A 21445-nucleotide genomic window follows, 5' to 3' on the forward strand; every position below is an offset into this window, starting at 1 on the left:
TTAGAATTTAAACTTTCTCCTGTAGAGAGTAGTTTAGACTGCCTAATATGCTGTGAATGTCTCTCAGTGCTGCCTCTTCCCCAGGAAATAAAGCAGGGGCCACACAGAGTACAACAGCATTTAATGGTCAGAAACAGTTGTACAGTGTTACAATCAGCCACAGAAGCTGTGCTGGAGGACAGGACCCAATCTTTCCCCACACTGGACAAAGTAGTATTAGACGTGAGCTGGCATGTGGCTGAGCCCATGTCCTCATCCCTGGGGCCCAAGGAGACACCACCATCTAATATCCCCCAGCTACCACACTAGTCATCAGAGGAGGGATGTAAACCCCACATGCAAGAACCCTTGTCCCTAGTGTCAAATGGGATGGGGATACGAGAGTTATATTTAAGGGGAAACCCTATGTAAGCTGTTAACAGAGTTCAAAGGGGTAGGCATTACCCCTGTTCTCCATCTTCCAAAGGGGCTCACTTTCCCAGCTTCTTCATCCGTTCATCAATGTTGGCAAAATTCCCCTCAACTGTGGACAGGTTTTCACGCATGGTTGTCTGTACCTAGAACATAAGAGATGTTTATTGTCAGGTCCTTACCTGGAAAAAGACCTAAAGAAATTCTCTTAGAACAGAAACAATGGAAACACAGCTTAATAGTCCCACAGCCAGGAAGATTATGGTACTCCAAGGGTAGTACTGTAACTACAGTTAACAGTTTTCTAACTACCCTTGGAGTACCATGGACCTAGCTCAGGGTCTGCCATTCATGCAGGACTATTAAGAGGGCCAAATAAGGTTTTGTTGAAATAGGGTTTCACTGGTTCAAAGTTTTAGAAAACTGATCTAGAGGAACATTATACCAAGCATTTTACATATTTTTCATTTATTTTGATGTTCCTGTGATAATGGTCTCAACTTTAAATACTGCCCCCGGCACTGAAAATAGTGCCTCCAACAGAAACCGAGGATTCACTGTGTGCTGGGCTCTGCTAAAAGAAGGAAGGAAGAAAGTAAAGCTTGCTGCTCAGGGTCAGAAAGGAAAAGGAAGAATCAGGTGGGACACTAGCTTTTGATTTGAAAGCCCGTATTCCAATGTACTGTGCTCAGGAGCATTTGGATGAGGATCCAAGAAGGGTAGGTTTTAGAGGAAAAACAGGTTTATTAAACAATTCATATTATTTCACCTAGTCCACATAACTCAGGTATACTTTTCAGAGGTTTAAGACAGAGGTTCACAGGTCAAAGGTCGCACAAACACTGAAAAACAGTATGGAGACTCAAACCAAGCCCTTGCCGTAACACCATGCTACTACCAAAGGGGCTAAGGCAGAACCCTCTGAGATAAAGCTGGAGAACCTGTCTGTGTGCTGAAGAAGGGAGGTAGCAACCCAATAAAGGCACACACCTGGGACAAGAGGGTGGTATTGTCCTTGAGGGAACTAGTTATCATCTGCTGTGTGGTATCCAAGTGTGTCAGGAGCTGACTGAACTGCATGGCTGCAAAAGAAGAGAGAAAACATGGGGGAGGTTAGACTCCAAGAGGAGGGAAGGGAATAAAAGTTGCCTACTTTCCAATTGTGCTGAGTACTCCTGGCAGCTGCCTCCCACCTTGCTCATGTAGCTGCTTGATGGTGACAAGTCTCTGCACCAGCTCAGGAAGGGTGGAAGCGATGGGGCTCCAACGCTGTATGGTTTCATATAGCTGGTGCACCTGGAGGGATGTGACAGGGCCCAGAGGGGATGACCCAGCCATCAGTAAAGTACATACTAACTAATAGACTAGGGTGGGGCAAGGTCAAATAGGTGAGTATAGAACGAAGCACTGCCCTGACTTTCTCAGCTGGTAAGAATTTGTGAAGACAGGGACCTGAGGGATTCAGTGCTCTCATCAATATCACCAGGATGACTCAAAGAACATAAGGGAGCAGAAAAAGGTATGAAGATGGGGAAAGACGTCTTCCTGACCTTGCTCTGTGTATCTGCATCCTCTACAGAAGCTTTATGCTTGGCAATCTCATTCATCTTTCCCAGGACACTCTGTATGCACAGATTTTAAGGTTGATATTAGTAAGGGCATCCAGGGCTTCCAAAGTCCCAAGCTACCTGTAATTCACTTTGACCTCCACTTAATACCTGTAGCCGAGCCTCCACTTGGTCCAAAACTGCAAGGTCCAGGGAGCTCACTTTTGCCTGCAACAGCTCTACAGTTTCCTGTAGGTAGGAAGTGGGACAAGCTTCATAAAGGGGAAGGGATCAGACTATAAAGAGACCACCCCATTTTCCACTGGAGGTAATAAATATATAGCTACAGACCTCAATTCTCCAAGCAGCCCAATACCAATATTCCTTCTGTAATCCAAACACTACTGTTCCTTTCATACTCACCGTAAGGCAGGCTCCCTGTAGACCTGCAGAGAGGGGATTCTGGTGGGGAAAAGGAGGAAAGAAATCAGTGGTTCTAATACCTCTATGTGATCACCACGTTCTCCTATTCTTTATGTTCTAGTTGGCAGCCCACTGGTTGATCCTGTAACTGAAGCCCTTTCCCGACTGTTCCCAGAATTCTGTGGAATGCTGTGGACCTCAGGCTTATGGTGCAGGATGTGAGGGTCAGACTAAGTACAGGAGAGCACCTGACCTGGGCATCTTGATCACAGCGTACAGTTGCTTCCAGCTCTGTCAGGCGCCTCTCAAGTTCTGCAACCTAGGGGGAGGAAGGAGGTGAGATTTGCTATCTACCTGCCTGCTGCTACAGTGGGAGGTAAGATCTTGCTCTTCTCTACTTGTCTGCTTGCCACTCCCCTCTCCCCTCTGCCAAGGGACTCCTTTCCCTGGAACACATTCCTAGTTACAGTCTTAAAATCTTAACCGAAAATAGATGGGTAAGGGAAACATGGAAGATCAGATATCAAGAGGAATCAGAAGCGTTCCCAGCACCCTCTACCCACAACTGATCCCTTGGAGGAAAGCAGGAAAGTCTCTAGGGCCACATCTCCCCTGACCCCTCAACCAACACTACTATATACTTACTTTGGCAGCTTGAGAGAACTTGTCCTGCTCAGGCCGAGAATGCAGTTCATAAGTGACTAGGCTGCCATCTGGGAAGGTCCCACTTGTGGTCTTTCCCCCTGAACCAGCCCCTTTGCTGTTCTTTGTTGCTTCCAGCTGCAGCAGCAGACGCCTGGGTCAGGAGAACAAATAATAATATCATGACTTGAAGGAGGTGAGCCAGCCCAGTCATTCTCATTTTTACCACAGTCAATATTAAGGAACAGCTAGGCCACTTCTTCCCTTAATAGCCCTGTCAGTACCCGGCTGAGTCCCTCTACACCCCAATCAGCAATGATTTCCCAACCAAGCAGGGTACCTACTTAGCCAGAGCTCCATCAGGGTCAGTAAGGTTGATCGCTGCATCTGGTCCCAGTAGCTTCTCCAGGTGGGAAGCAAGCAGCTGCTGCTTCAGGGCTGCCAGCTGTTTAGCCAGCACCACGGGGGTCAGCTTCTCCTCAGTGGCTGACTCCTTCACTGCTGTCTGGTATGAAAAGTAGACAGAGAAAGGTGGCAAGAGTGAATCAAGAAAATAAAATGGATTAAGATCCAGCTGTGGCTGGAAGTCACTGGGATGGTTTTTACGCACCTACAGCACCGAATATAGATTTATGTATATTCCTAAACTCTGGAAACTTCAGCCCCCTTATCTAGCAGCTTAGGGGATATTTCTCCACCTGTTGGGAGGTCCTCCTCTGCTATATAAGTCATAGTAGAAAGGGAAGAAGAGTGCTTATAGTTACCTTGATTTTCTCGACTTCACTTGTCAGCTCTTGGACCTCATGCAGGAGTCGCTGATACTTTTGCTGGGGTGTCTCTTTCACTCCCAGACCCTCTCCAAGCTAGAGAGCAAGCGTAGATGGTGATGTGACACCTCCCAGCACAGGGAACCCCAATAATTTATCCAAACGCTGGGCCTCAGTGGTAAGGGTATTATATCCAATTCAGAATCCACAAAACTCTACTACAGAAGAACTGAAATAGCTGGAGCTTCTCCAGAGCAAACAGCAGAAGGACAAAGCATTCTCAACTGTATCCTGCAAGGTTCCTCAGGACCTCCCATCAGAGAGAAACTTGGAATCCACCTGTATCCCTTGATCTCCTACTAGATAGGATCACTGCACCATTCCCATCAACACACACACAACAAACCATCTCATATTCTCCAGATTCATATCCTGTCCTCTTGGTTTTTCCAATTCGATCTGAGAAATCTGTCAAGAAAAGAAGATGGCATTGAAGGCTTGATCTAGGCCCAGCGCAGTCATGGTCTCAGGTGACAATGAGGGCTTCCCCAAGAGATCTCTATAAAGGACCCTTTCCCAAAGCATGTCATTAAGGCCTGAAGACAAGCTTCCCCCCACCTAATTTCCAGCCCAGTCTCACCAAGTCCCTTTGTCCCCACTCTCTTGTCTTTGAACTTGTCATAGGCAGCATTGGGATTGACAATGATGTGTTCCACACTTGTGCTTGTCAGCTCCTCCTACAGGAATAGGTAGTTCAGGCCTGGGGCAGACTCAATGACACTCTAGAACTTCCTCACAAAATCCCCAAATCATTAGGAGACTAGGCCCTACTTTCCAAGAGGAAAGAGGGGCAGCTCCATTTTAAGCTGCCGACCCAGGCTCGACCTAGGAAGCAGAAGCTTCCTGGTAAATTTGGAGTCCCAGTTGTATAAATATTAACACCCTGGATCAACTAGGAACAGGCAGCATAACCTCTCCACCCACTCTGTATACATAAGCCTTCCCATTTCCCCACCCCAGTCATCTGGGCCCTCCCAGTTATCTGGCACACACCATGCACTCAGGGCAAGAAACCAACCTGACCTCTTTTAACCTCCCCCTCCCAAAAGTAAATGTCCTTGCTGCTGAGGAAGTCCATTTTCAAGCAATCCTCCATTCTTGCTGGAGGAAAAGAAGAGGGATGGCAGACAGGCTACAAACTCTAAGAGTGACTACTAGGACTTTTAATATGCTGCCAAAGGGAAGACACCAGCTCTCAGATACAAAAGTAAAGTTGGCTGACAGAGGGCCTGACCAGAAGCCCTGTTTCCAGGCTGCCACGAGGCCAGAGAATTCAGGAAATAGAGAGAAGAGGCAAGGGCTCACTGTATTATTTTTTAAGGGACATCTTAGAAGCAACAGGCAGCAGTATCTGCTTTCCAATAGTACCTGTGGGCAAGGGCCACATATAAGCCCTGAAATGAAGATAGCCCAGCATTTTTTTCAAAGAGAAGCTGTAGCACCTTCCCCTTCTCCCTGAGCCCTCCACTGTCTCTCAAGCGCTTAAGCTCTTTCATAAACAGGCGACATGGTGAAGAAAGTGAGATTGTACTCTAGAAAATGAAGCAGAAAGGTTCCTTCCTTAGTCGGTATCTACTGGCTGTTCAGATTCCAACAACTACACCAAAATTGGGTACTTCAGACTGTATGTCTCTCTTTCAATTGTCAGCAATCTGAAAGCTATCACTACATTACTGAAGGGGAAAGGAGACTCAGGAATCCTTTTCTCTTGAGAATGACATCTCCACCTTCTACGGGAGGAAGGCAAAATGAGTCTTCTTTCCTTTAACTGGAACAATGGTTCTCAATGCTGGCTGCACAATAGAACAGTTTAGAAAATGTTAAAATAAAAAAAAAAAAAAGAGGCCTAGGCTCATCTCTGTAGATTCTGATTTATTATTCTGGGGTAGGGCCAGGGAAGTAGGCCAGTTTCAGAACTACTCAGGTGATTCTAATATGCAGCCAGGACCGAGAATCTCTGTCTGTGTGTGGGTACTGGACAGGAGTGGGAGGTGGGGTGTGATGATGGAGAGAAAGAGAAAGAGCAGCAGACAGAAGCTCCATCCTTCATCTCTGGTTTGCTATTAGAGAAGGAATCTGTGTGAGTGGCAGCTTTAAAGATAAGGAAGGAGAGGCAGTAAGGAGAAAATATTAACTTTGATCTTTACCTCTTCTTCAGGGAAGTGCTGGGCAAATGAACAAGAGATAAAGATTAAGGGAAAACAAAAGGTTCAATGTCCCCAATGTACCTAGGGGAAGAGACAACTGAGTCCAAAATTATTATCTCTTCGATCTTCTCTGAAATGTTATGGCCAGAGCACCCACCAGCGAAATCACTGTGCAGTCTCTAGCCTCTCTCGATATAAGTAAAGTGTTTGAGAAGGACTCATGCTCAGGAAAGACAACCATCTTCTCATGAGTTCACATTCAAGAATATGTCATTCCTCCCTATGAGTGCCCCAATCAAGGCCAATGAAGTAGAAACTCATTTTTTGAAAAATCCTCTTAAAAGAAGAATGGGAGGCATAGTCTACGGACGAAGGAAAGAAAGTAATCATAAGGGCCAGGCACTATGCAGATGAGAATCTACTTTCTTATTTACTTTCCTAAATAGGGAAGGGGTAGAGTAAAAAAAAAAGGTAAACACACAGAATGTGAGTTTCAGAGGTTCTGGACAATAACAGGGATGGAGAGTGCTTTCGCCTCACTATTCCTGCTGTAGGGGCATGTCCTGGGTCAGGAGTGCTGCCCAAAGCTGGCAGCCCCGCAGAGTCTAGCTGAGGGTATGGCCCTGGAGACTGAGGTGGGCAGAACACTTTAGTCCTCCAATGGCACCTATTCCACCAGTGTCTCAAAGATCTGGGGGGCAGTGTTGTTACAGTGATTTGTGAGATGGGAAAAGGTTGTCAGCTGGGGTGGGGCTGAACAGATTAAAGATTTAGTAGAGACACAAGGACAGAGAAACAACTGCCCATCACAGCACACCCCATTAAAAAGCAGATGAAAGGTCAGGCTTCTTACCAGCTCCTTGTGGTTTCCCCAGAGGTGAGAAAATCAAGAGTTAAAAGGAAAGGGAGTGGGGAAATGGGGGTGAGGGAGGGAAAAAAAAAAAGACAAAAATTGTTATTAGCAAATTGTCACATGCACTACATGACAGTCTTCAAACACTGCACCACAGGGCCCAAGGGAGCCTAGCAAAATTTGGGGGCCAAGAAATTTTAGCTGGGGTCATCACATACCCCAAGAGAAAGAAGAGCTGGGACTTTCCTCTCTGGTGGTGAGGATGTCATGAAGCTTTTCCATTAACAGCAGCAATTCAGCATCATCTGAGAACTAGTAGTTAGATGTTGAAAGCTAGTGGCATGGACTAGGAAAGTGGAAGAGAAGGCTGAGGTGGAGGGGAAGCTGTAATGACAGAATGTGAAGCAGAGGCTGTGGAGGTTCTGAGGACCCGTAACTGATTGAGTCCATAATTCTCAAGTGGGGAGTTCATGGCTCAAGTCTTTCTATCTCCTGGTTTCTCTAGTTTTGAATTAGACATATGGACGGCAGATTCAGTCACAATGAGGGCGATCACATGGGTGGTTTGGTATGACTTTAGGATAAGCAGAATAAAACATGTCAGGTAGACAAATGGTAGATTTAGGGAAATATGAAGTACCTAATTGCAGCCCCATTCTCATTCTCCACTGCCAGAGGAGAGGCAGGGCAAATCTTGGTCCCTCGTGTAGACTGGTGTGTTTGAATCCATCTTGAGTGCTAGGTAACTCACCCTGCAGCTCTAAAGGAATCCAGAGCAATTCTGCCATGATGTGCTAGCACAAAGAGTCCAGAGGACATCAAGATTCACGGCTACTAGCCCATGTACAGAACATGTTTCTTCAAACCTCTGTTCACAAGATGTACAAGGGTTGGAGGGTAGACAAGGGGGAAAGGCGAGAGTATTTCAAAAAGGCCTTATTTTAGTCCAGGCCACGTAGATAAGACTCCCAATTTCAGGCAAGACTGATAAAGAACTGCCAGAAGGGGGAATCCACCTGTATGCCCTGCCTCTCCAGGAGCTCTACTGATGAGGAGATAGAGTTTGCAGGATCAAGGATGTTTATGTGTATATGAAAACATATGGTGGGATAACAACAAGACACTTTTCTCAGTTCAGGGTAGAAGTGGACTTGGGTCCTGTGATCTAGGCTGAAACGCCCTGCATTGTGGGTGTAAGCACTTATAGGTGCACACATGCAAACACATAAGGGGAGACACACACACCACATTTTTCTCTTACTTCCCCCACCAAGCTAAAAACAGCTTGGGAGAAACTCAAGGAGAAAGAAGACAATGGGCCATTAGCTCAAGTTCAAATCATGAGGAACAATCAAAATGGGAGAGGATAGAAAAATCAAAGAAAAGTGGCATATTAGTTTATAAATAGTATAGACCATCTCTAGGTCTATCCTATGGGTGGGCTGGGGAGATGATGAGATTTTAGGCATAATTCCTGTAACCTGGAGTATTAACAGTCACCATGGGAACCTAGTACACCCAGCCACCTTGACTGGAAAATTCTAAGTACCCTGATTCCAGGTACCACTTATCTGGTACATGATTCCCAGTCCTTCACACTAATAGACTCCCAGACTCTCCAGTGCTGTTTGGCTAAGTGGCTGTGCCTTAGAGAGCAAGACTTGAGGTCTGCATCATACAGGGGAAGAGGGCACTGCTGCTTTCTGAGCCTGCTCAGGCTCTATGCCAACTATGCAGCTAGGGGGACTTTGGATCCATGACGACAAGGAAAATGGATAGTACTGTAAAATAAAACTGTCCTGGATGGACCTACATAGTGCTGACCATCCATTTCTAAAGGAGAAGGTACAGAAACAGAAAGACTTGTGAAAGCAGAAATAACCCAAATTATTACCTTATTAATAATTAATATCAAATTATTACTCCTCTCCTACCCATTTACCTTTCTCTAAAGACTTAGCATAGAATATTAAAATGAGTCTTTTTCCAGGCATAATCCACATAAAGTGAGGATTGTGGCTGTTCCCTTTGTTCTCCCGCTTTGTCTAGAATGGCTAATACTCATTCCTTTTCTCTTAACTCCATTTCAGTCTGAAGAGAAAGGCAACCTCCTTCTAACTGCAGACCCTAAATGCCTTATTTCCAAAAGCATTCCTAGCCTCCATGTTTCTATCCCATTCTCCATTGGACAGTTTTATTCTGCAGACCTCACAAGGGGAAGAGACAATGATTTATGGATCACAGTTGTGCTTCTAAACCTTGATTACTGATCCTTAAACATAAGGCCAGCAGACGCCTTAGTGATTGAACCAGGGACTCTGAATTTAAAACGATTAGCTACAATAGCACAGCGACAGAGCATTGCATGCGAGATGGCAGATGAAAAAAAACATGCAGAGAAGAAGCATCGAATGGTCTTACTTGTGCAAACTAGTGTCCAGGCAAGGTAGTGAGGAGGGAGGATGGGGGAAGCATTAGGAAAAACTCAGGTAAGTTCAAGTGCGCCAACAGTTAATGAACACAATCAAGCATACTCTATGATATCCCAAACTGTAAGGAAAAGAACCTACTGTTTCTCATTTCAAGCTGGTGGAGTGTCCAGCAGTACCTACACTTTGGAGAACTGAAGTCTCTGCCAGGGCCCCACCAAACTATGGCAGGTCATTTTTTCCCCTTTCACATGGCATTGAGGATAGTTATGCAATAAAGGGAGAAACTAAATCCTGTTCCTAGTGAGGTTTTCTAAACTTATTCCCCTTGTTCCAGCAATTCAAAAGCCATGAGCAGAATGCCTCACAGACCCAGCGGGCTACAGGCCCAGTGGGGAGGGAATTCCAATTGGGAATTGGCTTTCTTGACATTTTAAGAAAAGTCTCCAAACAAGCTCATCACCCCAATCAACACAAGAGTGTCTGAAACACAGAGAGAGAATCCTCCTAGATTGAGGAGGAAAGGACTAGCCTGTGAAGTTTTCTGGCCCATTCATTTTAGAATATTTTACTTATTGCTAAAATTGTTTTTAAGGGATAGTAGGAAAATCAGGATCATCTTTATCAAAATTAAAACCTTCTACTACTTTCCTTTCTCATCCTCCCCACTATGGGAATTGCAAAACTTTTATGTTTAAGTTAAACTAGCAATTACAATCTTCAAAAGATATTAGAGGACATTATTCCTTCAGCAGACTATTTCTTCACAGTGGAACAAAGAGGAAGGAGGTTAAAAGATGGGGCCGAGTGGAAGTGGGGGAAATCAATACTCTGTCTATTCCTTTAAATAAAAATCTGCAGAACGCCTCCAGCTCCAAAAGGTTCTATAAGAAGCTGGTCATATTGGTTTTCTCCAGGGAAGGGCACTGAGTGGTGGCAAGAGAGACGTTTGTTCTATGTGCACGTATTACCTATTTTAAAAACCAGTAAAATTAAAGTTGAAAGGCAGAGCATGCTGTTTCCAGAGGTTAAGGTGACTGAAAACCACATGGTTCAGCCACAACTGTGGTGATATGCACTGCTGTCTGTGCTAGGTTTTAAGAGGGTAGGTGAGAAGAGGATAAGCTGCTGGTGAGAATTCAGGCCTCATGGACATGAGGTTTCTGGGTTGTCTAAGTACTACCCACTGCTCCTCAAATTGCAAATTTATGTCACTATTAAGAGCAGTAGCAGAACTATTACTCAGCTGACTTCCCGAAAGCTGCTGTCCAAAGGCCCAGAGGGACATGCAGGTGCCAGAGACATTATCTGACATAAGGAAACATCTCAGCACCCCACCACCACCACCACCTAAGGCTTCTGTAGCAGCTGAAGGTCTCCCCACCCCACTAACTCCTCCCTAGTGAGAGTCATTTAGCTGAGCCTTAAGTGATGGAGTATTTACCATCCAGCTCCTATACACTTCTATACTGGCATCCTGGGCAATATGCCCTGGCAAATGAACATTTATGGTATTCTCTTCCCATGAGATGCTACTAAAATAGGCTGCTAAGGCTCAGCAGAGAGAAGTAGCCAATCAGGGCTACACATTCAGGTTCTTCCATCCCCAGAATGAGGCATCATTCTCTTTTTATTAAGAGATATCTCAGTACTTTCAAAGGGAAAATTACAAAGAATTTTTTGATTTGGAAAGGGGACTGCTGTGGTACTACCTATTTCTATCATGGTCAATGACAAAGGGACAAAGTTCCATTCATTATCTCGCCATGAAGGCTTGGCATTTTACAGGCAGAGGCCAGAGTTGCGCAGTCCCTGAACCGTGGCAGTAGAGTGAAGTCCTCATCATACATACTCCTGTGAGATCAGAGACAGCTTTCAAATAAGATACCTCTTGGGGTGATAGATGCATACTTAGGTGCATGAACAATAACAATGTCTGCATTATTTCCAGATACTCAGGCTTGGGGGAGACTGACACGCCAGCAAGTACAGAAGCCACAAGGAACACACCACTGTGAGGGTACAGGGAAGGTGTTTCCCATAAAATAGGAACAACTTCCACATGAGGGAAATCAAATAAAGAATAAGTGAGTATGCCAAGCCATACATTATAAGCCAGCAACCAGCATTCTCCAGAACTAACCAGCCCCACAGACATAGCCACAGGACTTACAGACACACATACTAAGCCTGTTGCCGTTGACTCTTGATTACAACTTTACTTCCCACCATCCATGTGACCCTAGTCCAGCTCTCTTCAGAAATAACAGAACCTAAAACACATCCTTTGAGAAATGGTAATAGATCTTTGTTCCCCTTGGCACTTCCACACAGAAATTTTTACTATGTTGATTTCCATTCACTCAATTCATGTCTCCTATATGTATCTTAACTCCCGCATTAGTCTGGGGGATCCTTAAGAGCAGGGACATTTCTTCCTCTGTATTGCACACACCAAAAAAATCAACACAGAATGAACACATTCAATAAACAATGCTAAGTGCTTCCGCTTATTAAAATGTGTCCACAACTAATTCCTTCCTCCTCAGAGTTCTTGGATCTGAAAGTGCTACTAGGGCCTCTCCTCTGCTGTTATCAAAGATTTATGTTCTTCCTCAAATTTGTTTTGCTCCGACCAGGTCCCTCATATTTCTAAAATCTCCAAATCATTTTCTTACTCCTTGCCCAACAGATACTGGATATTCATATGAAAGAGTATTTTTCTAGACTTCAAAGTCTAGCTCTTGGTAGAATACTAGTGAACATGTATCGAATGACATATTTGTGAACTGAAGGCCTAGTTCCTAACCTCGAGCAGTTTATAAGTACTCAGGCTTCATGATTCATTACCATGGACTAGCACCCAGGGGCCTAAGTTACTAGCCCCAAAACTAACTGTTTTGAGATATTTCAAAGGTCAAGGGTTGTCTTGTTAGTTGGAATTCCACTGACCCGACACTCCTTCCTGGCACTGCTCATTGGTAGCTGCATGCATAGCAAGGCCTTTGCAAGCCCTGTAACCTGCACACCACCCAGACTGGATTGGCATACCCGCTTATTGCTGTGGCTCCCCAGAAAAGGGAAAGGGCCTGCCTGAGGGAGAGAAGTTAGAGTGCTGAGTCCTGAAGCAGCACACAGTCTTACCGCATCAAACTCCGCTTGGTCATCCTCAGGTAGGTCGCTGGTTTCATAAACATCTGGCTCGTTCCTGGCCTGCAGGTAGAGGAGTGAACACCCAACCTCACTACCCAGCATCCACTAACATCCCTGACCCTATTTTATTTGAACAAGTTAACAGAGAAGGCAGGCTGTAATGCCAGAATTCTGTCCCTTCTTTTCCACATGCCCAGTTAACTGCACACCAGTTCCCATGTCTTAGAGGGATGGGGATGACAGTGGGGCAACTGGGACCTGATTGATGGTACGTAGTGAGTGTAACTGATGACAAAGATGTTACCCTGAATCTTAAGGAGGGTGGATCCTTAGCAGTCATGTCAAAAGTAGAAAGGCTATCCTCAAATTAGGTCCTGTACACCACTACCCTGGCACAAGGGTTGAGAGTGACTCACAACCTTAGAACCCAAGGTCCTGTGACCCAAACCCAACCCTGAGTATGCAGGCAGGGCAGCACAAAATGATACAAGCCAGCATGTGTGGGGTGGGGTGGGGAGGGGCGGAGTTGGAGGGGGACACTCCCCAGAGGACAGAGTTCCCCATCTGGCACAAGAAGAGTTCTTATACGGTAACCTCTTCCTTGGCAGGGTGAAGGCCGTCGCTAAGTGGCCTAGTACGTGTGTCGTGTGTCTGGGATGGGGATGGGGAAGGCTTATGGGAAGATTTGGGGAGACACGGGTAGTGTTGACACGAATGAGCACAAGTGGTAAGGGCCCGGAGACGATTTCTGGGCCAAGAAACTGGGGACCGCCGGAAAAGGGGCCTGGTAGGCCTTCCCATGACCCGGCCCAGTCAAGTCGGAGAAGTCCGGAAGATGCTGCGGCCCGTCCAGCAGCAAGTGGCGGGAGCCCTGGGGACGGAGAAGGGGCTGCAGGTGAGAGGGCTCACGGGTTGGTGTCTGTTGGGGGTCCTTAGTAAGTCAAGGGCGCAGTCCTGGGGAGAAGGGGCCGGTCCTGTACTCACAATGCCGGGAAGGTCAGCGTATTTAGGGTCCGCCATGGCGGCGGCGAGGCGGGGTTGGGGGACCGGGACCTCGGCAGAGCCGGGGCCGACGTTCGAGTGGGGGAGAGGCTGGGTCCGGGTCCCAGGCTAAAGCGGCAGCAAAGGGAGCGGCGGAGGAGGCGGAGGAGTAGGAAGTCTCGCGACAGCAGTAACACAAGAGAAGGGTAAAGCAAAAGTCGCGAGAACAGCCCGCTACCACACCCCTGAAAAGGGGTTGGCAAGAATGAGGCTCGAGAATGAGGTAATGGCGCGAGGCGGGGGGGAGGGGTGGGGTGACGCCGCATAGGATTGTGGGATATGTAGTCTTGGCCGACAGAGGCTTGGACGGGAGATGACAATATGCACCTTGGGAGTTATTTCATTAAAATTTTTCTTTAATTTTTACATTAAATCTGTGAAAGAGCTTTTGTAATTCCTGTTTTTCAAATGAATAAATTCAGATTCTCAGAAATTAAATGGCTATATAAAAATAACACAATTAGGCATGCTGTGGTACAGCCAGGAATTCAGAAATGACGATAACGACTAAACTTTAAGAAAGGCTTAGTCATATTAGGAATTAAAAAGTTAAATAATAGTCTCAATTTAGGGCTGTCAGATAAAATATAGGACGCCTAGTTAAATTTGAATTTCAGATACCCAACTAATAGTTTTCTTACTATAAGTACATCCCATACCATATTTAGGACATAATAACACACACAAAAAAATTAGTTTTTTTTAAAATCTGAAATTCAAATTTAACTGGGCATTCTGTTTTTATTTTTCAAATCTGGCAATCCTATCTCAAGTTCATAAATAGGTAAGTGGTGGCTCTAGGTCCAAATACCTTTTGTGTTCTTAGTCACTTCACTGTTTTCAGACTTGAATTTTGACAGGTCAATAAAATTAAAACAACAAACCTTTATGAGACTAGACGTGGTATTGCTACCTTTTTATTTGCCAAGTAGGTACATTAAAAAGAAAAGAAAACATACTATTTACTATTGCCATCATTTCTTAGCAGAAAAGTAGGAAGGATATACTCACAGAATAAAAGACAGTCCTTTGAAACTTAATAAATCTTGCTTTATGAAAAATCACACTGTGTGGGGTTTTTTTTTTGGGGGGGGGGGAGGTACTTATCCATAAGTTTTGTCTCTGACCAGTGACCTTCCATGGACTAGCATTTTGCAACTCCTCCACTAAGGATGCTGCCCTAGAGCCCCTGGGGGCCTGAGGTTGGGATGTTTCTCAGGATGTTCCCTGAGCTTGCAGGATGCTGCAACATTTAGAAATAGTGCCAGACTAAGTAGCTGGAGGGATGCCTATTTTCTTTAGTTTGGAGCACATTGTCATTCTATGCACACTCTCTTGGTTCATCCCCAAGCCTCTACCCCTCTTTCTCCATAGTCCTACTGCCTTCCCATCCAATTTCTTATGCTGGACACTTCTCCTTCAGTTTCCTTAAGATTCAAGGTGGGTTAGAGGTATAGGCCCAATTTGGGAAAACTCCTCAGCTGAATTCTGAGTGGTGAGGCCATCATTCTTTTCCCTTGCCTCATAGTATACAAGTGACCTTAGACAATGTCTATGCAGAACCACCATCACCATCCCCTCCTCCCTTCTCCCATTACCCTGCTCTTCCCTTTGGCTGAGAGCCTTAACTCCTGCAGTGTAACTCTGTTGGCCAGCAGAGGCCTGTGATGTGGAGAAAAATCAATTTGGCCAGCTTCTAGATGGTTCTGCCCATGGGCTGCAGCAGGAAGGAATTTGACCTAAGGAGAGAAAGAACAAAGAATCTCTAAGCTTGGCTTTTTAATTTTTCTTTTCTTATTTTCTTTATTTTTATTTTTATTTTTATTTTTTTGCCAAAGAAGGGAGAGAAACAGAAAAAAAGAGAGCCTGAGAAAGCGGCTGGGATGTTGGGACTCTGTCCAATAGCAACTGAGACAGAAAACACACTCATATAGGTGCCTAAACCTGCCAACAACCTAAACGCAGATGTCTGCCCTAGAAGTCTTCTCTTAAATTACCTCTGGTTATACCTATTGCTATCATCACCCCTCCTTCACTGCTTTCTGACTCCCTTTCTCTTGCAAAAGTTACTCTTGCCCACCTCTATCCCAGGCCCAATCTATGAGGCAAAAATGAGAATCTTATCGGCACTTGAATTCTAATAGCCCAGAATGAGAGTTTGTTTTCCTTCAAACTGAGGACTTGGCATGTATATTGGAGACAGTGTAGACCACACTTCTAGATGTAGAGAAGGGAATAGCCAGATGTCTCCTGACACTTCTCTCTGAAAAAATGAGACCTAGACAGCCACTCCATAGAGGTACAGGGAGCTGCCCCTGAAGGTTGAGTGGGTTGGGATTCTGTATGAGGGGTGTGGGGAAAGGGAATGAGAAGTGTGCTCCTAATTTGGCCAGAGGATTGTAACAGGGGTAGAGGATGCCCTGGAGTAAAGGGGGTGGAAGTGCTGTAAATTCTCTTCCTTAGACAGGCAACAGGCCCTCCATAGACCCCTTATTTCTTCCAGCGGAGTGGCGTCTGAGAGAGAAACAGATCAAGGATGTCGGGGGTGGATGCAGAGAGTGAGTAGAGTGGGGAAAGGATGAGGGCAAGGTTATCTTCGAGAGTTAGGGGTGGAGAGAAGAAACAAGAGGAGAGGGAAGGTGCCACCACTCGATGGTGGACGGCAAGCTCCAGGCCCCCAGCAAAGGAAGCCCCGCCCTGCTCTTTGGTCGCCGCCCCGCCCAGGCCCGCAGCGCGGCGCTGCAGCGCTAGGGGCGGAGAGGCAGAGCGCCCATTGAGGACCAGGCGTCCAGTTCTCCCGCATCCCACTGCCGCAGGAGAGAAGTGCGTTCCGGCTCTGCTCCCCAGCCTTCGCCCGGGCGCCCCCAGAGACCGAGCACCTGTCCTTTGCCTCGGCCTCCGGTGAGCTCTCGCCCCCGGAGCACGCACCACCCCTGCCGCTCAAGAAGTGCCCCAGCCCCACGCCGACGACCACCATGGCGGAGACCAACAACGAATGTAGCATCAAGGTGCTCTGCCGATTTCGGCCCCTGAACCAGGCCGAGATTCTGCGGGGGGACAAATTCATCCCCATTTTTCAAGGGGACGACAGCGTCGTTATTGGGGTGAGTGCCGCCCGGGAGGGAATTTCGGGGAGGAGGTGGGAGGTTGAATCCTACCCCTCGGCGGGCTTTAGCCCCTGCCTGTCACTCTGCGCCCCCTCCGCGCCTCTCATCCTCCATCCTTTTCGCCGCAGCCCCTCCTCCCCTCTGCATCAGTATGGCTGGGTGTGGCCTGGCCAGGCCATGGGCCAAGTCTCTGCAGAGTGGGAGGGGGCTACTTCTCATCGATCAGGTCACCCAACTCCCCTTTGCTGCTTGCTGCACCGTCTCCACTGCCTAGAGTCAGTCTCATGTTTTTCTGGTGTTTTTCGTCTCCCCTAGAGAAAACGCATCTTCCTTTTGTTATTGGCTCAGATCTCTACCTCCACCTCCCAGGAAGGGAGGTGGAAGACGAGTGGATGGGCTAGATCGGAGGTAGGCAGTCCAGGGTCTCTGCGAGAGATATATATATATAGGCTCTAAAACCAAGCCCTCCATCATCCTCTGAAGTAGTTACTATTTGGACTTGGGGGGAGGGCACAGAACTGATGAAGGGTTTTCTGAGAAAGAAATACATTGATGCCACACCCAGTTTTTGTTTTTGTTTTTTTGGCGGGGGCAGGGAGTGGGGGTGGGAGCCTCTGGGGTCCTAAGAAAATATCTGCCTTTCCCTCCCAGGTACAGTAGGAAGAGGACTTCAGACCCACGCACCTCCCCCTAACAAATAAAAATAAATAGACCTTGAGAGCCTAACAAGTACTTGCTTATTCATCCTCTCTCTTGATGATCCAATAAAAAGTAGTAAGCCACCTCTACCTCATCATGACAGCCCCTACCCATAGAGGAGACCTTATGAAGAAAGAGAACTAATATTTACTATGTGCTTGTTACTCTATATACACTATTTAATCCTCAAAACAATACTCTAAAGTAGGTATTAATATTTCCATTTTACAGATAAGGAAATTGAGGCCCAAAGTAGTTGAATTTTTCTCAAGGTCACACTGTCAATTCATGGATCTGCACCTAAATCTATGACTCCAAAGCTCATGTCTTTTCTTCTGCCACACTGCCTCTGCATTTTTCTGTTTTGGACCTTTATCTGTCATGGCCCAAAGGGCATTCTTAACCTACCCTTCCTTTCCTCGGTTGGTAGGGATTGTCAGGCTATGGGGTGAAGTGATTGAGGTTGAGTCCAGTAGGACTTGAGGGGTGCTGAGCCAGGAAACGGTAGCCAGTTTGAGAAGGGAGGGGCACATATGAGGGCAGTCCTCAAGGTCAGGGGCACTTCTTATGTATCTTTGATCTACAGAGCTTAGAACAAGGCATGCTTGTTAAAGGAATGAAGGAAAGAAAGGGAAGGAACCTGGGCCTTCTGAATCAGTGAGAATGGGACTTTGAGTAAACATGCCTTAGGAAGAGACCTGCTTACAGGTCCTTTCCTCAAGGGCCTTAGTCTGTCACCAAGCTGAGCTCTCTCACCTACAGTGTAAACTCAAATGGGTGCTTTTGCCGAATGTGTGCTTATGAATATGTGCCTGCCACATAGAGTGAGTCCTTGTCTTTCTCTGCCTCAGGGACATTAGGCCATGCAGTCTGGTCAGTGGATCAACCCTGGGGGACTCCTCTCTGAGTAGTCTAAACAGTAGGCATTAACTATGAGAGCTGGAACATAAGGTCCCTCTGAGATGTAAATGCTGAGAAATAGGAGGGAGGTGGTTATGGGGGAGCAAATCCACAAAAGGCTTCTACTTTTAAGCCTAGCTTCCTTGCTGTAGGTTTTTTAGGTAAGTCTAAACCAAATCCTCCAGGATCTCTGGGCTGTTCATCCTGGCCTGGTGAGCATGGGGCATGGCGCAATGTTGGGAGAAGGAGTGTGGCGTTGATCTGTCCAATTTGCCTAGCTAAACGAGAGAAACGGTGGAAGGTAGGGAAGAAGGAGCGGTAAAGAGAGGCCCAGGGCACCCTGCCAATTCAGATTCTATCTTAGCTCCACAGCTGGTCCTTCACTGTCAGTTTTGCCTGATATTTGTAGGGCTGTACCTTTGTCTCACTCTGTATCTTCCATTGCCCAAGCCCTTCCTGTTAGTCTCTTACTCCAAGATAAATGCTTATGGGGGGCCTTTTTGTCTCAGGCAACATCCTTGGAACTTGTCTTCCCAGCCCTACTATTCATTCCTCATTCAGGAGAATGAGGGCTAGAGAAGTGATTTTTGAGAAGACTATTGAGGGTCCCAACAAGGAAAGGAAATCTTCTACCCTCTTTCCTCTTTCCTCCTCTAGCTCCTTTTGGCCCTCCTCTAGCCCAGTGTGTGGGAAACTGAGGAATTAATGGAGGAAACCACTTCAGGATGTCTGGGAAGGTGAGGGAAAAGTGAAAGTGGGAAAGGGTGATCTCTCCACACCCAGCCCCTGCTCCTTTTTCTAACAGCTCTCTACTCTGCCTCTGGCTAGCTCTAGGCTTTAGAGTCCTTAATGTTCGTGGGCTTTCTCTGCTTGGCAAAGGGTAGAAGAATAAGCCAGAGAAACAACTCTGTGAGCCTTATCCCTCCCCCATTCCCCTGACTTCTCCCAGGAATCCGGGGGATGGGGCTTAGTCAAAGTTTATGGCCTGAGTCATAGTAGAAGGGTGCTCAGGTCACTGTCTGTGCATGCTATATACTTTTTTTGCTCTTTGTCACTCAGAATCCCCTATGGCTTTTTCACTGGACCCATTTAAGTGTCTTTCTTGGTCTCAATGGTCAGAGCGTCCTAGTGCCTGCTATCTGGGCTGCTGCATCTATACCAAATGTGGAAAGGATAACAGGAAGCGCGCGCGCGCGCACACACACACACACACACACACACACACACACACTTTTTCTCTCTCTTTCCTTCTTTCTCTCCCTCCTTCATTCAAGTATCCACTGCATTCTACTTCCCTCAGGTCTCCCAATGGTTAAGTGGGTTCTTAAGGAGGCAAAAACCCAGGACCATCAAGTGCCTCATTTGGAAAAGCTAGGTTGATGCCTGCAGGATTGTTGGATCAGAGTCAGTATTGTTTGGGGTGGCCTGGGATTTCTTTGATATCTGAAGATGGGGAGCAGGTCTCCCCTTAGCTTTGGTGGAGTCTCATAAAGGAATATGGAGAAGGGAGGTATGTTCATTGTGGCCAGTTTCTCTCCAGCATTACCATGGCAACAATCCCCAGGGGTGTCACCATGGAAATCAGGCCTGGTGCTCAGTTCAGCCTCTACCAAGCGCCTTACTGAGGGTTGAAAGGTTGATCATCTTTGGACCCTGATTGAAGGCCCTCCCATTAGCTTTAGTCAGCACACATAATGGAAAACTACACAAAGGTACTAGGAGACACAAATGGACAAGAAGACAACTAGGAGGCTTGGAGTGGGGTTAAAGGAAAACAGACAGCCCTGGGCTGTGGAACTGAAGGGAGGCTCTCCAGAGAAGACTTTGAGGAGGGTTTAGACTGCTGTGTGTGAAAAAGAAGGTGGGTCTCATTAGCATTTCTCGGAGGTAGAGGGTCTCCTTGAGCATTTCTAATTTATTAAGTCTTCCAGTCTCTGATGTTGCACCAACTTATGGAGTCTTCGATTACCTGGAGGTAGAGAAGGTAAAGGAGGCTCTTTGGAGAAGATGGGGTTGAAGTTGGAAAAAGGGAGTGATGAAAGTCTTTAATTCTGTCCGGAAACATTTGGAGAAATGTCCAAATTGGGGGACCATATGGGGAAGGAGAAGGAAAAGCCATGATAAGGATCGGACACAATGTTGGTGCTTCAGTTCTTGGATCACTTTGGCATTGTGAGTCTGGAATCAGATTGCTTGAGTTTGAGAACGTACTCTACCATGTCTCAGCTGCATGACTGTGAGCAAGCCACCTTACCTCTCTGAATTGCAGTTTCTCCATCTATAAAATAGAATAGTAATAGTACCTACCTCCTAAGATTGTTAGCATTAAATGAGATAATGTATATAATAAACCGCTTAACACAGTGACAGGTACATAATAAAAATCCCAATAAGAGTTAGATGTTATTTTATATATGTTGTCTCCCCACAAGCTAGCCTTTGACACAATTGGGAAGTGGTTAATATTTTCCTCTCTTAGTGGTCGTTTCATCCAAACATCCAGGTCTCTAGAATGTTCTTGCTCCCTTCCTCTATCAATATCTGTGTTTATTCAACATATATTTTGAAAAACATCCTATGGGCCAAGGACTGTACTTGATGAGATTTAGAGGGAATACCTGTCTTCAAGAAGGTCTTGGTCTATGTGGTGACCCAGACTTCAGGGTAGTCTGGGCAGAAGCCTGGGAGAGGGCATCAGAAATGGCTTTTGCTAACTGTACATACATTCTCCCAGATTCTGACAAGAAACCCCCCACAACATACCAGTCTGACTCAAAGTACTTGTGTGTCAATTACTTTAAGAGATGTAAATAATGGTGATGTTTCCCATGTGAGTAGTCTAGAGGCAGAAAAAAGCAGAAAACCACTGATCTAGTTATTTTCATAAAAAGGTCTCCTAAAAGGAATTCATCCTGAGTATAATCAATAGAAAATTAAAATAAATTTACACTTTAATAGAAATAAAAATCTTAAGATAAAGGAAAGAAGAGCTTGGCTTGGAATTCAAGGGCCCATTTAAGAATAGGGAGGTGGTAACAGGGTTCCCAGAACCCTGAAATTGTAATTCGTGTCTATGGCATTCCCTGCTCATGGGATTACAAAGTGCACCCATTTCTACCTCTTAGATATCTTTTATCCTCACAGTACTGAGAATGCCACCCTTCCTCCCTCTCCAATCGCTTTCTCTTAGCCTAGGCTGAGGAAAAGGGGTTCCTCAGACAATAAATGCTTTCAGCACTTGGAGAGCGCCCTCCATTTTAATGAGT

General features: G+C 46.1%; 2 protein-coding genes across 11 annotated transcripts in view; one reads left to right on the forward strand and one right to left on the reverse strand.

Moving 5' to 3' along the window:
* Positions 1–104: 104 nt before the first annotated feature.
* Positions 105–13699, reverse strand: DCTN2 (dynactin subunit 2). 2 transcript variants are annotated; one of them, XM_011382866.2, is made up of 15 exons: positions 13417–13699; positions 12424–12492; positions 6851–6856; positions 4431–4527; positions 4197–4258; positions 3788–3886; positions 3368–3528; positions 3027–3177; positions 2635–2700; positions 2382–2420; positions 2130–2207; positions 1962–2033; positions 1605–1707; positions 1402–1493; positions 105–557 (listed from the first exon to the last, which is right to left on the reverse strand). In XM_011382866.2, the coding sequence occupies exons 1-15, from the start codon at positions 13450–13452 to the stop codon at positions 471–473; spliced, it is 1218 nt and encodes a 405-aa protein (XP_011381168.1). In that variant the 5' UTR covers positions 13453–13699; the 3' UTR covers positions 105–470. The 2 variants fall into 2 exon arrangements, with proteins under 2 accessions (XP_011381168.1, XP_011381169.1); XM_011382867.2 differs by lacking the exon at positions 6851–6856.
* The window catches only part of KIF5A (kinesin family member 5A), a 44449-nt gene continuing 36126 nt past the window's right edge, over positions 13123–21445 (forward strand). For 4 of the 9 annotated variants that reach the window (XM_023524782.1, XM_023524781.1, XM_011382872.2 and 1 more), the window contains exons 1-2: positions 13123–13327; positions 15977–16577. In XM_023524782.1, the coding sequence (XP_023380550.1) occupies positions 16449–16577 (129 nt within the window). In that variant the 5' untranslated portion in view covers positions 13123–13327; positions 15977–16448. Of the gene's footprint in view, positions 13328–15976; positions 16578–21445 lie in introns of those variants that run through there. The other 5 variants (XM_023524776.1, XM_023524779.1, XM_023524778.1 and 2 more) reach the window with 2 other exon arrangements.

The sequence above is a fragment of the Pteropus vampyrus genome, unplaced genomic scaffold, assembly GCF_000151845.1.
Source record: "Pteropus vampyrus isolate Shadow unplaced genomic scaffold, Pvam_2.0 Scaffold493, whole genome shotgun sequence".
NCBI lineage: Eukaryota > Metazoa > Chordata > Mammalia > Chiroptera > Pteropodidae > Pteropus > Pteropus vampyrus.

Excerpts from the sequence above, each read along its gene's own strand:
- DCTN2 (XM_011382866.2), bottom strand. The coding sequence starts at position 13,452 with ATGGCGGACCCTAAATACGCTGACCTTCCCGGCATT. Across the intron at positions 3,178-3,367 it reads CCTGATGGAGCTCTGGCTAA|GCGTCTGCTGCTGCAGCTGG; the intron begins GTAGGTACCCTG and ends CTCCTGACCCAG. Across the intron at positions 1,494-1,604 it reads CAAGCAGCTACATGAGCAAG|CCATGCAGTTCAGTCAGCTC; the intron begins GTGGGAGGCAGC and ends CTTCTTTTGCAG.